Source organism: Oryctolagus cuniculus, chromosome 7, assembly GCF_051225735.1.
Source record: "Oryctolagus cuniculus isolate XC-2025 breed Fujian yellow rabbit chromosome 7, ASM5122573v1, whole genome shotgun sequence".
Lineage (NCBI taxonomy): Eukaryota > Metazoa > Chordata > Mammalia > Lagomorpha > Leporidae > Oryctolagus > Oryctolagus cuniculus.
This window is the reverse complement of record NC_142873.1, coordinates 107,352,806-107,365,978: the sequence shown is the minus strand read 5'-3', so window position 1 is coordinate 107,365,978 and position 13,173 is coordinate 107,352,806. Positions and strand designations below refer to the sequence as shown.

Here is a 13,173-nt window from a genome sequence, read left to right as displayed (position 1 = left end):
CTTTGGGCCAAAAACTAGGTTCCTGAAATTTTTGCCCTAGTTGTGTCACTAACTAGGTGAATGACAAATCAACTTTTATGGAACTCTGTGTTTCATCTGTGAAATAAGGGAATCATGTACGGCAGAAGTTACAAAGACAGTACTTGAATACATGAAGTTTGAAAACCACCGCTCTCAGGCACTCTATGGGGGTGGTACTGTGGACGATTTCCAGCTTTTTTTAAGTGGCAGAACTTCTTGCCAAATGAAATCTTACACCAAGCTCCAGAAGGTAAGATGGATAAAAATGAAGATCCTGGGACTACTAAGCCTCCTTGTCTTCTTATGCCTGCTCTTTGTAGTCTCCCATCTCCTACATGTGAACTGTATGAGGTGTTTCTCAAATTCATGGGTGAGTTCATTTTGAAGTCTAATTTTGCACCCTTAAAGGTAAACAAGAAAATGATACTTTCTGAATATAAAGATAATTAAATTTCAATCGGAAGGCTCCCTATATTCCTTTATGCTCTATCAAGACAATAGTTCATAGCATGTTGGCATTGAACATTAGTTTTAGTTTTTTGCTTTTTGAGATTACTTCTGTTTTTCTTATGTCCATGCAGATATGGATTTCCTGACCTTTCAGTTAAACTGAGGCAGAATGTCTAGACTGAGACTGGATATCTGCCTAAATAAATAGTGATCACACAGAATTAATACCCCAATTCAGTTAATCTAGTAAATAAGAGATTAAGTTTCCTTGATGTCCTGGGATGATCCTTCATAGTTTTCTAACACTCCCAATAGAAGTCTGTTAGGACGTAGTATTTACATTTCTAAGAAAGGCATATACAGAAATTTTGTGAGAAATCTTGCTTAAAAATAGCACTTTATTATTTTATTCTTCTCTAAAGAAATGAATATTTCTAACTATTGATTAGGATGTGAGGTCTTTGAGTCTGGAAAGAAGACTTTGATCTAAGTCTTGCTTACCTCTCACGTGCCTCAGGGAGCAAGTTTGAACAGCATTATGTTGGTGGGTGATTTTAGAAGTCCAAGGACATGGCACTAGTGAATGAATGCCATGGTCTTCCATACGGCCTTGAAAAATTATATATGAAACAAAGACCTAATTTAGATAAGAAAAAACTACTTTTGGATTCTTGTTCATGCATAAAATAAAGCAAAGGCAAATTATTATGCCTTTTTAGTTATGTTTTAGATTGAGGTTTTATACACATAAAATAAGTTTTCTAATTTAATGTAAATGCCTATGAGATTATGTAAAGGAGTGGCTGTTCAGAGACTCCATATGTTCTGCAAACTGCAGTCTTCTCTGTTTTCTTTTTCATCATTTAAAAAATCTGGTTCCTTTCTTGTATTAAAATCCTACTTTCTCCCCAGTTATCCTTTGATCCTGGCTCATCTGTCCTTATTTGCTGTTTGTTACCTGAGAATTCATGTTTGTTGACTGCTTCCAAGGGGTCGTGGAGGGCAATGGTTGATTTCATTGGCTCTGCAGGCCTAGTGTTAAGGTGTGAGTCCCTTCTCTGCCTTTCGTGGAGAAGTGAGCTTGGATGAGTCGCTTACCCTTTCTGTGCCTCTGAATCTCACCTGTAAAACGTGCATAAGCATAGTTGTATTAAATGTGATGATACATTTGAGGGGGCAGGGCCTGCCCACACCTATTTGCCTCCTTCTTCCAGAGTAAGAATATGTATCCTGTTAGGATTTATGAGCTGATGCTTGTGGTTTGCCAGACATTAATATTGTTTGTCCTGCCCCTTCCTATCTGCTGCCTTTGGATTCTTATACCTTCAGTGCACCCAGGCAAAGGTATATTTTCAGGAAATATTTATTGTTTGGCACTGGGGATATAGTGATTTGCAATATTCACTATGAGCTTTTGGAAGGTATAGAAATCTTCATTCATACAAATCGATATATAATTGTGATGAATACTGTGACTTAGAAGAATGAAGTGGTGAGACCTTGAGACAAGTAGAAGAAGTCATTGAAGGCTTTTCTGAAGAGATGACATTAAAGCCGCAGGCTGAACAATGGGTTAGCCAGGCAAAATTCAGGATGTGTAACAGTAGAAGAAGAGTTCTGAGGCAAGAAAGACATGCTGGATAAACTCTGACTAAGATAATTGGGTTAAAGTGGACGGCTGTGTGGGATAAGGCGGGGGAGCAAGTGGAAGCCAGAACAGAAGTTGAGGTGACAAAGGCAAGCACGAACCAGGTGTGTAAGGACTGGTATTATTAATTATTGCATCAAGGGTTTTGTGTCATGCTAAAATTAACAGGAAGTCACAAAGAATATAAAGCAAGGGAGTCATACAAGGAACTTTGTATTTTTAAAAGATCACTCCTTAGAAAAAGGAAGAGCAGAGGGTTTATTTCTTTGTTGCTTAATTACAGTACATGTCAAAGTACCTGAGGGTTGTCAGTGAGGCTTTCCTTGATAATGTTTTGACCATGGTGGAGGTGACCTTCACTTCCTTGTTCACTTAATGATCCCGTTGTCTGTTCCTGCCACAGTACCTCTCCCAGTGCACTGTGGGCCTGACACACGCCAAGGGCACTTTCAGTACTTTAGGCAGAATAATCATTGATTCTTCTCTCCTAAGACTAGACAGTGGCCTTTTTGAGGTCAAGGACTTTGTTGTATTCCTCTTTGTACTGCCCAGATCATCCAGCAAGCCTTCGTCCGATGTCAAGTTCTCAATTGTCCTTTGTTGTTAAGGACCCAAATGAAAAGAAATGATCAATATTTATGATGTATGCAAATGAGGATTTTGGATTATGGCTGCAATTGAATGCTTATACTCTCACTGAGAGTTAGAAATATTACTTGGGATCCTAGAGCAGCCATCATAGACCTATGAAAGCAAGTAAATAACTCTGCCAATGGTATTTTAAGATCTAAATTTGAGCATCAGCAGGCAACCAGCAAATACTTAAGTGAATTGAATATGTTTCAGCCATACTTGCCCTTTACATCTGTTTGTAGACCTTCGATGTTATATTTTAGGGGATGGTAAAAATTCCCCCAGGCCTTCCTAAATCTTCCCTAATCATGTCTTCAGTTTGGTACAGTGATCAGAGAGGGAAAGAGAGCTTTCAATATCAAATCCTTCTTGGATTTCTGTGTAGAGATTTTTTGCCTTTTTCTCCCTTATTTAATAAGTATCCAAAAGTGGCTGAGAAACAAAACAAGTGATATTCACCTTATATTTTAACCTCTGAAAGATTAATAAATGACACAAATTATTTAGAATATAGAAAAGCATTCAGTTCTTTAAAAGCTTTTGTGCTTTGTATTTACTATCAGGAAATTCCCCAAGAAATTCATTAAAGCATTATTTAAATAAGGAGAGACATGGGACTAGTTTCACACTTTCTGTCTGTTATGCTATTATTGGAAATTAATATTATACAAATAAATTATATATTAAAAATTAATTTCCTGTTTTGCCAATTGGTGTATTGATTTCAGTTTGTGCTCTATTAATAATATAAGAAGAACACATTTTATAGTGGAAATTGGTTTTAAGTGGTTGTTCAGGAGACACATTTTACTCAGAAAAGCATTTAGCATAGCTACTTTACTGTGTGACTATTAAAAGAATGTCATTATCTCTTCACTACTTATCATTTTCTCTGGCTGAGCTAATGGTTTAAGTTCATTTAATTCTTAGCATTTTGCAATTTTTATCTCAGAAGTCCTTGGTACTTATTACCTAATTGAACAAACTGATGATTTTTTTCTCTCCAAGAAATGCTTACATTTGAATGTTAGATGTACAGTGTTATATTCCTGAATAATTTTACACAAAATGATTTTTCTTTTTTAAAAGATTTTATTTATTTATTTGACAGGTAGAATTACAGACAGTGAGAGGGAGAGACAGAGAGAGAGTTCTTCCATCCACTGGTTCACTCCCCAAATGACAACAATGGCGGGAGCTGGGCCATCCGTAGCTAGGAGCCAGGAGCTTCTTCTGGGTCTCCCACATGGGTGCAGGGGTCTAAGGACTTGGGCCATCTCCCACTGCTTTCCCAGGCCTTAGCAGAGAGCTGGATCCGACGAAGAGCAGCCAGGACTAGAACCGGCACCCATATGGAATGCCAGCAATGCTGGTGGAGGATTAACCTACTGAGCCACAGCGCTGGCCCTGATTTTTCTTAAAATCTATCTTTTTTGCCCTCAAATTGTAGTCCTGACTTTCTGAAAGGGTAATAAGACCAGTGGATATAAACTCAAGGAAAATAATCTTTATATATATATATATATATATATACACACACACACACATATATTCAAATTTTGAGATGGAAGCAGGGTTGATTGAACCAGTAAATAGAAGTTCTCTCTATATGTCTTCATCTGTCTTTCTCTACCTGTCAAATAAATAAATAATTTCTAAAAAAAATTGAAAAGAAAGATGTATACCTGCCTTATTATATTATCATCATTTCATAAATAGTACTTTTTATAACTGAAAGGATGATAAATTGAAAGCTAGAAAGAGAAATGGTACCCCAAACAGTAGACTAACAGTCATCAAAGTACTCCACATTCTCTAAGGAGATCTGAACACAAATTTGATCAGATACTTTTATGTCTTAGCTGGACAGGTTCTAATACCAATCATTCTGGCAATACCAGAAACCTCGTATGAATAGAATTGGTGAAGGAGAGAATGTGAGTAGTTGTTGAAGTGAGTAATGGGCCTACTGAAAATAAGAACCATTTTTGGAGATGAGGATGTCTTGAACATAGGGAAGTTTAGCTTCGTATATCTTAGGTTTCCATTATGAAAGTAAAAAGGATTTAATACAAAAAACTGATTGTACAGATATTGGGGCCAGCTAGGGAATCCAAAATTAGTTAATGGCAAGAAGCAACTACCATTTTGGTGGTAGAGGAAGTGCAAGGGAAGAGAGTGTTGTGAGAATTTTGGAGTACAAAGGAAAGGTTGTCATGGTAGGAACTAAAGGACCACCAAGTGGTCACTGCGCAGCTAGTGGTCAGATCTCTGAGGAGGATGTCATATGGCTGGTTCTGAGTCTACCAGGAGAAAATACCCAAGTTGTATCATCCTGGAATGAGGAGGAGGATTCCTTCTCTCCAAATCTCTTCATTCTTGTCTCCTACTAGTGATTCTCTTTGTCAGCATCTAAAGGAAGCCAACTCGGAAGAGAATCTGTGAAATGTAGGGTGTGGTGTAGGATGTGGTGTCTCAGTTCCAGCATCATGGAGCAGAATTGAGAATGGTTGGTTTGAGGCTTGAAGACATTGGTAAATAACTCAGAGTATCTTATTTATAAATTGATCACTTAAGCAGAAGACTTTCTGATATGCTTGATATGCCTTCTTGAATAAGGAGAAAGAGAAATGGAGAGATGTATCAGAGAGGAGAAATATCAGCAAAGCAGCCTCTCACTGTCACTTGAGCCAACATGTCATTCAGCCAATCAAGAGAGTAGACTATTGGGCAAAGGACCCCTACTGGCCAAAGTTTTGGTGTACACCAATGGGAATTGGAGGTGAGGAGACTTCAAAATTTATTTCTTCCTAGTGTGAAAACTACTCGCTGCTACGAAGAGAGCCAGCATTTGGACCTGCCTTAGAGAAAGTACTGATGCACTGATGAATGGTCTGATTTTGTTGGAGAAACAGTGGTACTCAAAAGGGTACTGCAGATAAATGCCCAGTTAAGCAGTAAGGAATTTGCCCCTTTTCATTAATTCTGCTATTCTGCCACAATGTGGAAGCAGCTAAAACTTGAAAGAGAAAGTAGAGAGGAAGAATTAGAGAATAGACCATTCCCTCTCTTACTCCTAGTTCTATACACTGAGCTGGGTAAGTGGTAGAGGAGTGCTTAAAGCAGTTATAAAAATGGAGTTGTAGAATAAATTTGAACTCTTATTAAGGAAAAAGAAATAGATTTTACCTTGCAGGTAGAAAGCACTTATTGGAAAAAATTTAAAATCTGTACTGTGTAGTAAGATCTATCATATATCACTGATGTAGGATTTTTAAATGATTACTGTTACTCATTGAAATTCCTGCCAACCAGGGATCACTGTGTAACCATACTCTGCCAATGGTGAAATTCACACTATTGCTGTGAGAACAGCAGCCAGGAACCTTTCACTCAGTTTAGCCTTTAACACTGTGGAGAAAGAATATGGGAAATGTGCAATTGTCTGAAGAAGAGTATAACCTTTGGATGTAACAGAAAGTGATGAAGAATTAATGTATGTTTAAATGTATCCTTTAAGTGGTAAAATAAAAAACAGGGAAAATATTCAACTACATCAGAAATGAAATTTATAGCCACCCTACTTACTCACCACCATAGACATTCTTAGAAATACTTTGTTTTGATGAATCATATGGTATTCTATTTATTGTGAAGCAAATTTTATAATGGAAGAATTACTCAAATACAAAGAGTCTATATTTAAATTTGAGGCATTTTAAAATTTCAGTATCTTTTAAGAATTATCCTTTTGCTTAGACTATTGGGAAGCATGTATACAGAAAGTAGATCAACCATCACTACCTGTGAGTAAGGACATCAACCCACTTCTGCTTCCTGAGAACAATGTGAGATGATGCCAACTGGCCTTTGGTTCTCAAAGTATTACAGCCATTCTGAAACTGCAGCTAGATTTTATTCATTTATTCTTTGAACAGTTATTTATGGAGGCCCTATTTGCATCAGTCACTGTACTAGGTACAGAGGGATGTTATTTTAATTTCTTTGTCTGATTTTGTAAAGTTGCAGAAGCAAGTTTACATCAGTCAGGGTCCTTGTTGGAAAAGGATTACCTTTCAAGATGGGCTGAGGAAGAAAATTTAATGGAGGTATTTGTTAGGAAATGTATGAGTGGGGCTGAACGATAACTAAAAAGTGGTTGGTTGGGGCCTGTGCTGTGGCATAGCAGGTAAAGCTGCTGTCTGCAGTGCCAGCATCCAATATGGGTGAGGATTCGAGACCCAGCTGCTCCACTTCCAATCCAGCTGAGTGCTATAGCCTGGGAAAGCAGTAGAAGATGGCCCAAAGTCCTTGGGCCCCTATACCCACGTAGGAGACCAAGAAGAAGCTCCTGGCGCCTGGCTTCGAATCTGTGCAGCTCCGGCTGTTGTGGCCAACTGGGGAGTAAACCAGCGATGGGAGACCTCTCTCTCTGCCTCTCCTTCTATCTGTGTGTAACTCTTTCAAATAAAGAAATAAATCTTTTTTAAAAAAAGTGGTTGATGAGCTACCATGAGCCAGCAACATTGCAAAGCTGATACCAGATCTGTGCCTAAAGAGGAATGCCCATAGGAGATGTGACTTAGAGTGGAAGACTTCAGCCACTGCTGTATGTGACCCAGCAGAGTTGGACTTCTCCTTCCTCGTGCCCTCCAATCTTCTGTTACTGCCTTTGTTTGGAGACACCTAAGAGGCAGAAGTCTGGAGAGACAGTGGATGTGGGCTGTGGACTGGCCTCCCAGGGAACAGACAGGAGACCTGCAGAGACTGGGGAGCAGAGTGGGTCCAGCAGGGCAGGTGAGGAATGTTCAGAAAATAATCTTTCTCACTTTCTCTTTTCTTGTTTTATATAACAGATGATTTTTTTTCTGACTACAAAAGTAATATATTTTTCCTGTAGACCATTTAGAAGACTTCCTTCTAACTTGTAATCCTGCTTTTTCTAGCCAGGGCATGTTCCTGGTTGAAGGCACATGAATTTGTTTGGTAAACTCTGATACTGAAAGGGTTATAAATCATAAAATTTATTTTCATGGCTAAGACCTCACGAAAGTACTCCTGCTTGCCGAAAGATCTGCTAATACTCTGGAACATTCAGTCTTTCTGCCTCTCATAGATTTCGTTACCATGCCGTCGTCTTACATCTGTGACATTCTTGGTACATTGAATTCTTTTCTACATTTTTTAACATTTTCTACACTCTCTACACTAAATAAATTCTACTCATTACTTAGAAATAGGAAGAGGGGTGGATATTTTATACATTGATTAAGACACCATTTGGGAGCTGGCGCCGTGGCTCACTAGGCTAATCCTCCACCTTGCGGCACCAGCACACCGGGTTCTAGTCCTGGTCGGGGCGCCGGATGCTGTCCCGGTTGCCCCTCTTCCAGGCCAGCTCTCTGCTATGGCCCGGGAGTGCAGTGGAGGATGGCCCCAGTGCTTGGGCCCTGCACCCCATGGGAGACCAGGATAAGTACCTGGCTCCTGCCATCAGATCAGTGTGGTGCGCCGGTCACAGCCCACTGGCCGCGGCGGCCATTGGAGGGTGAACCAATGGCAAAGGAAGACCTTTCTCTCTGTCTCTCTCACTGTCCACTCTGCCTGTCAAAAAATTAAAAAAAAAAAAAAAAAAGACACCATTTGGGAACCCTTATCAGAGTGGGCGGGTTCAAGTTCCAGCTCCATTTCCAATTTCAGCTTTCTACTAAGGTGCGCCTTGGGAAGCAGTGGTGATGGTCTCTGCCTGCCTATGTGAGACCCAGAATAAGCTCTGAGTTCCTGGCTTCATCTTGCCCCAGCTGTGGCTGTTGCCGGCCTTTGGAGAGTGAACCAGTGGCTGGAAGATCTTGATCTGTTTGTCTTTGTGTGTGTCTTTCTGGCTTTCCTATAATAATAATAATAAAAACTTTTTAAAAGTGAAAAGAAAGTCTTTTGTAATTCTTACTTTCTCTATATTCACGTTTAGTATTATTGTCGTTGGGTATATATAGTTCTGTATCCTGCATTTAAAACTTAAATTCAGTCTTTTTTAAAACTTAGGAGTGTGTATTTTTAAAATTTATTTCATTCTTAAAGATGCTGAACACTGATTATAACTCTGGTAAAATATCTGTTTATGGTCTACTTTTGTTGGATTTTGAGCAGACTTTGAGTGAAAACTTTAAAATCCTATCTGCTGCTGTTGGTCAGCATCAGAACACAGTAATTATGACTGTGCTTTGGTGTATGCTGAGAAAAAGTCTTGTTCTGGGAATTAAATACCTAAAAGTCCGTTGAGTATCTCTCTCTAGAACACATACAGAGGCAATGTTTCTCCCTTCCCCCACCTTATCTACTTTGTCAGCTTCACTACCAACTCCTGCATAATATAGTCAAATTATGTGTTAGAAATTCAACCCTGGTTTCCTGGGTGATGGTACAATGCCACTGCTTAGTATTGCTAGTCACATAGCTACAATTCCATCATACTCTTAATCTATATATAACTTCATGTTAGACAAGCAGACTTTTCCAATCAGGCATATATTAAGCATTTAAATGTACACAGTGAAAATGCAAATAGGAGTTCTTGAATTTGCAATAATATAGGATGTGTTGATACCTAGACTTTGTGAAATCACTGTATGAACTAACACTTTATGGACTGATAACTTTTAGAGTACATCTTTTTCCAGTTGAATTCTATAAATTCAGAATTCTTCATATTTCCTTATAGCCTACTGTATGATTAAAGTTTAAATTTGATCCTATTTGAAAAGGCTGAGTCTTTGTAAACTAGTTACCAGGAACTAGTTTTCATGTAAAGTTACACAACCAGAGTGATGTTGAAGTTCTCTGCTTTTGAAGTGACTTCCAATGATCTACATGGAACAATGTCAGGAATGGCAGTATCCCATCAAAATGGTCAGATTAGTGTGATTTAAACCTGGAAATTCTAGATCTTTCTAAATAGTGGTTGCTAAAATTTTCTGTGATGGATATTTGCCTATGTACTTATGTAAAGGTTAAATTTGTGGTATATATTGAGGTTAACATTTTTTCTCATACATGTATTCTCTCTGTTGGTATTCTATTTATTTCTTATTTTTTTTTACATTACCAAGGGCCATATTGCTTAAATTCTGACTCTGTCATGTTTAGCTGTTACCTTGGCTAAATACTTTTTATGAACCTCTTTTTCCTTCATTAGGAAAAAGAGATGAAAATAATTTCACACATTTTGATGGGAACTAAGTGAAATCCTTTAGAGGAAGTACTTTGTCATCTCTAAAGCCTTACATGAATCCATATTATTTGTATATTTTTCAGGTTACCAAATAATCATTGGTCATAACTGTTGCTCTCTATTCTTATTCTTCCCTCCAAAATAGATTTGCGCTGGTTTCTTGGAGTTCTGTATTTTGTGAACCATTTTTCTCAGCATGTCAAAGCTTGGGAAATAGTGGTGTTTGTTTATACATGTACCTTGTACACATTTCAAATGTTAGAAAACATGCCACATGTCTGTATTCAAGGATACAGAGCTGTTCTTTATTTTGTATTTTTTTTCTCCTGTAGGTTGTAAAAGCTTTCAGCAAAGCTGAACTGAATAACAGACATCCTAAGAAGAAATATTTTCTACCTCTATAATGAAGAAAAGCAGGAGTGTGATGACAGTGACGGCAGATGATGTAAGTCCCAAAAGAGCAGAATTGTATTCCCCTCACATTTTTGTCTATTCAGGAAAGGCTCCCATAGTTCTGTCCAAAGAGCAGAGAAAGGTGCTGGACACCAGCACTTTGTGACTAGATGTCTCTGTGTCTGCTGGACCTGGCATTCTGCAAGGTAGACAACAGGAACAATTTCCTCTCTCATTTGCAGATGGTTGAGTTTCAATTTTGTGGTCATCATTCATACAGCACCAATCTCTGGTCTAGACCCAAATCTGACTCTAGATAATTCCTGTGTTCATACTGCTTGCATTATCAGTCCTCTGATGACATCCTTCCATACTTTTACCCGCATAATGCGAATTCTTGAAAATCACTTCTTACGTTGGGGTCTTTAGCACGTACACATCCTCCAGGTCTTTGCTACCAAAGTGTGGTCCTTGATCAAGCAGAGTAAGCATCACCAGAGTATTTATTGGAAGTGCAAACTCTCAGGTCACACCTCAGATATGCAAGTCAGGCTTCTATTTTAACAAGCCCCTGGGGTAACTGAGTACCCAGTACATGAGGCTGGAGAAGTCCTACAGCTAGTCGTCTGAGGGATTCTGTAAGCTCACCAACTTCACAGCTTTGGTCTTGATCAGCTGGGATTAATGAGCTCCTTGTTTTCAGGTGATCTCTTCCCTATCAGTGTGTCTCTAATTGTCTATTCATTGCCCAGTTACAGTTTGTAAGCTGAACATTATTTATGCCAGTAGGATTTGCAATAGAAAGGGAAAGGCAAATGAGGGAAAATAAGTAATTTTTCTAACAATCTCAGCTGAGATAATAAATGAAGTTGGTCATTGGTACATAGATTGGATGGTGAGAATAGGGTATTTGTGGTAGGCAATATGAAGAGATGCTATAGAGGCTAGGAGGGAGGGAGTCCTGTGAAGATCTGGGGAAAGATCATTTCAGGTGGAGGGAACAGTGGGTGAAAAGGCTTTGACCATGTACAAGAAGTTCTATTTGAGTCTGTGGGAATTGAAAAATGAGTGAATGTGACTCTTGCCTTTTTATACTAGTACTACATGAATAGCTTCAACAAAAGACTTACTTGAATGGATGGCATAGGAATGCTATGCCAATCCTTTGCATTTAGGAACTAAGTTCTAGAAGTAAAGTGTAGGTTAAGTGCCATTCAAATACTGAATATAAACAATTTCAGTTAACAATGATTATTAAAAGTTTAGTAGAGGTAAGGAAGTTAGAGGAGTAGGAGGAGTTGAAAAAGGGGAAATAACTAAAGATACTAGGAGAGAAGATCCAGGAAGTATGTGTATAAGTGAGAGAAAATAGCTAATATATGTAAATGATGCATATTATGAAAAAATGATGCATAGGTTTCAAAATTCATTTTGCAACAAGAGAAATTCATACTTTTAATCTTGTTTTTCATGCGCTTTTTATAATACTCTCACATATATGCCAGATGTGTGTTTACCATGCTGTAGTTTAGTATGTATAAAACATATTGTATATATCATACATATACATTATAATGTATAACGTATGCTAAAATTTTCCATGTACATATACGTTACATAAACATATATGCAAATGTGTATGTACATATATTTATATGTATGTAATATTATAGCCTAAAGACAAATATCCTCATGTATGCTTGAGTTCTAATCATGGATGTTAGGAGATTATTTTTAAGAAGGGAAAGGAGTCAGTAAAAGTGATAAAAATGACCTCCTGGCTAACTACTCTTGTAATTGATGGTATGTGCCTATAATAAAGCTGCATTTTTCAAAAAAGACAAGATGACTTTTATTATTATTTCATGGAACATCATGACATTTTGCCTTTATAGGGGTCCTGAATGTCATTTGATATTTCCCAGAATTTTTATTTCTCCAGTCATTCAGACTGTAGAAAACAAGGTTACATGGTTAAATAGGGAGAATATACCTGTCAGGCCAGGCAGGCGGCTCAGCAGAGAGCTGAGTACTGAGCATGTAGTCTGTATTCAAACTGGGGCTTATAAGGGATAGGGGTCCTGTTCTTCCCACTGTTTCTCCTCCTCCTCCTCCTTCTCCTCCAGGACAAAGGGATTACTGAGTGTGAATTAGGTGAAATTCCTCCCAAGGGTCACGACTCAGTGTTTTCAGACTGGGGAGCCCACCTGGTACTGGGCAGAGCAGCCTCCCCTATGGAGCCTGCTTTGGATGAAGGATATTGTCAGGAAAGATACCCCATTTGGTGCTGAGGAGAGAGGATTCTCCTTGGCAGAAGGGCTGAGACCACCTGAAAAGTTATCAGGGTCTGGGCAGGACTTTGCAGTGTAAAATAATGGGCTGCTTCTGAGGCTGTTGCATTCCTCTGAAGAAACTTCTGTTCTCCTCAGCCCCTCTCACACACACAGAGGCTAATTTCTAGCTTCCTACCTAACAGTCTCCCCTGCCTCAAGAGAAGACACCCATGATCTTATGGGGATAGAATGGAAGAAGATCCGTCTTCGGTAGTTTCTTCAGAGCTGACAAATGGGCATAGAGCTGGTTATAGGTATTCTTCTCTTGCTATCTATCCTATGGTGTTTGAGGGTGGCCTGGTCCTGCTTGGTCCAGAAGACTGACCAGCTTGTCTGTTGGGGTAGTCTGGAAGCCCTGTCTCAGGGGCATCTGGAGCTGGATAACTTGTATTCTGTAAGAGACAAAACGAGAGCATTAAAACATGGTAGTCTAAAGAGAAGCAGAAAGTGTGTGTAAGCTCTGTCAC

General features: G+C 38.7%; 1 protein-coding gene across 2 annotated transcripts in view; it reads left to right on the top strand.

Moving 5' to 3' along the window:
* The window catches only part of PDE4B (phosphodiesterase 4B), a 679,542-nt gene that overhangs the window by 115,053 nt on the left and 551,316 nt on the right, over nucleotides 1–13,173 (top strand). For both annotated transcript variants that reach the window (XM_017346216.4, XM_051857656.3), the window contains exon 2: nucleotides 10,313–10,425. In XM_017346216.4, coding sequence (XP_017201705.1) covers nucleotides 10,384–10,425 — 42 coding nt within the window. In that variant the 5' untranslated portion in view covers nucleotides 10,313–10,383. The remainder of the gene's footprint in view (nucleotides 1–10,312; nucleotides 10,426–13,173) is intronic.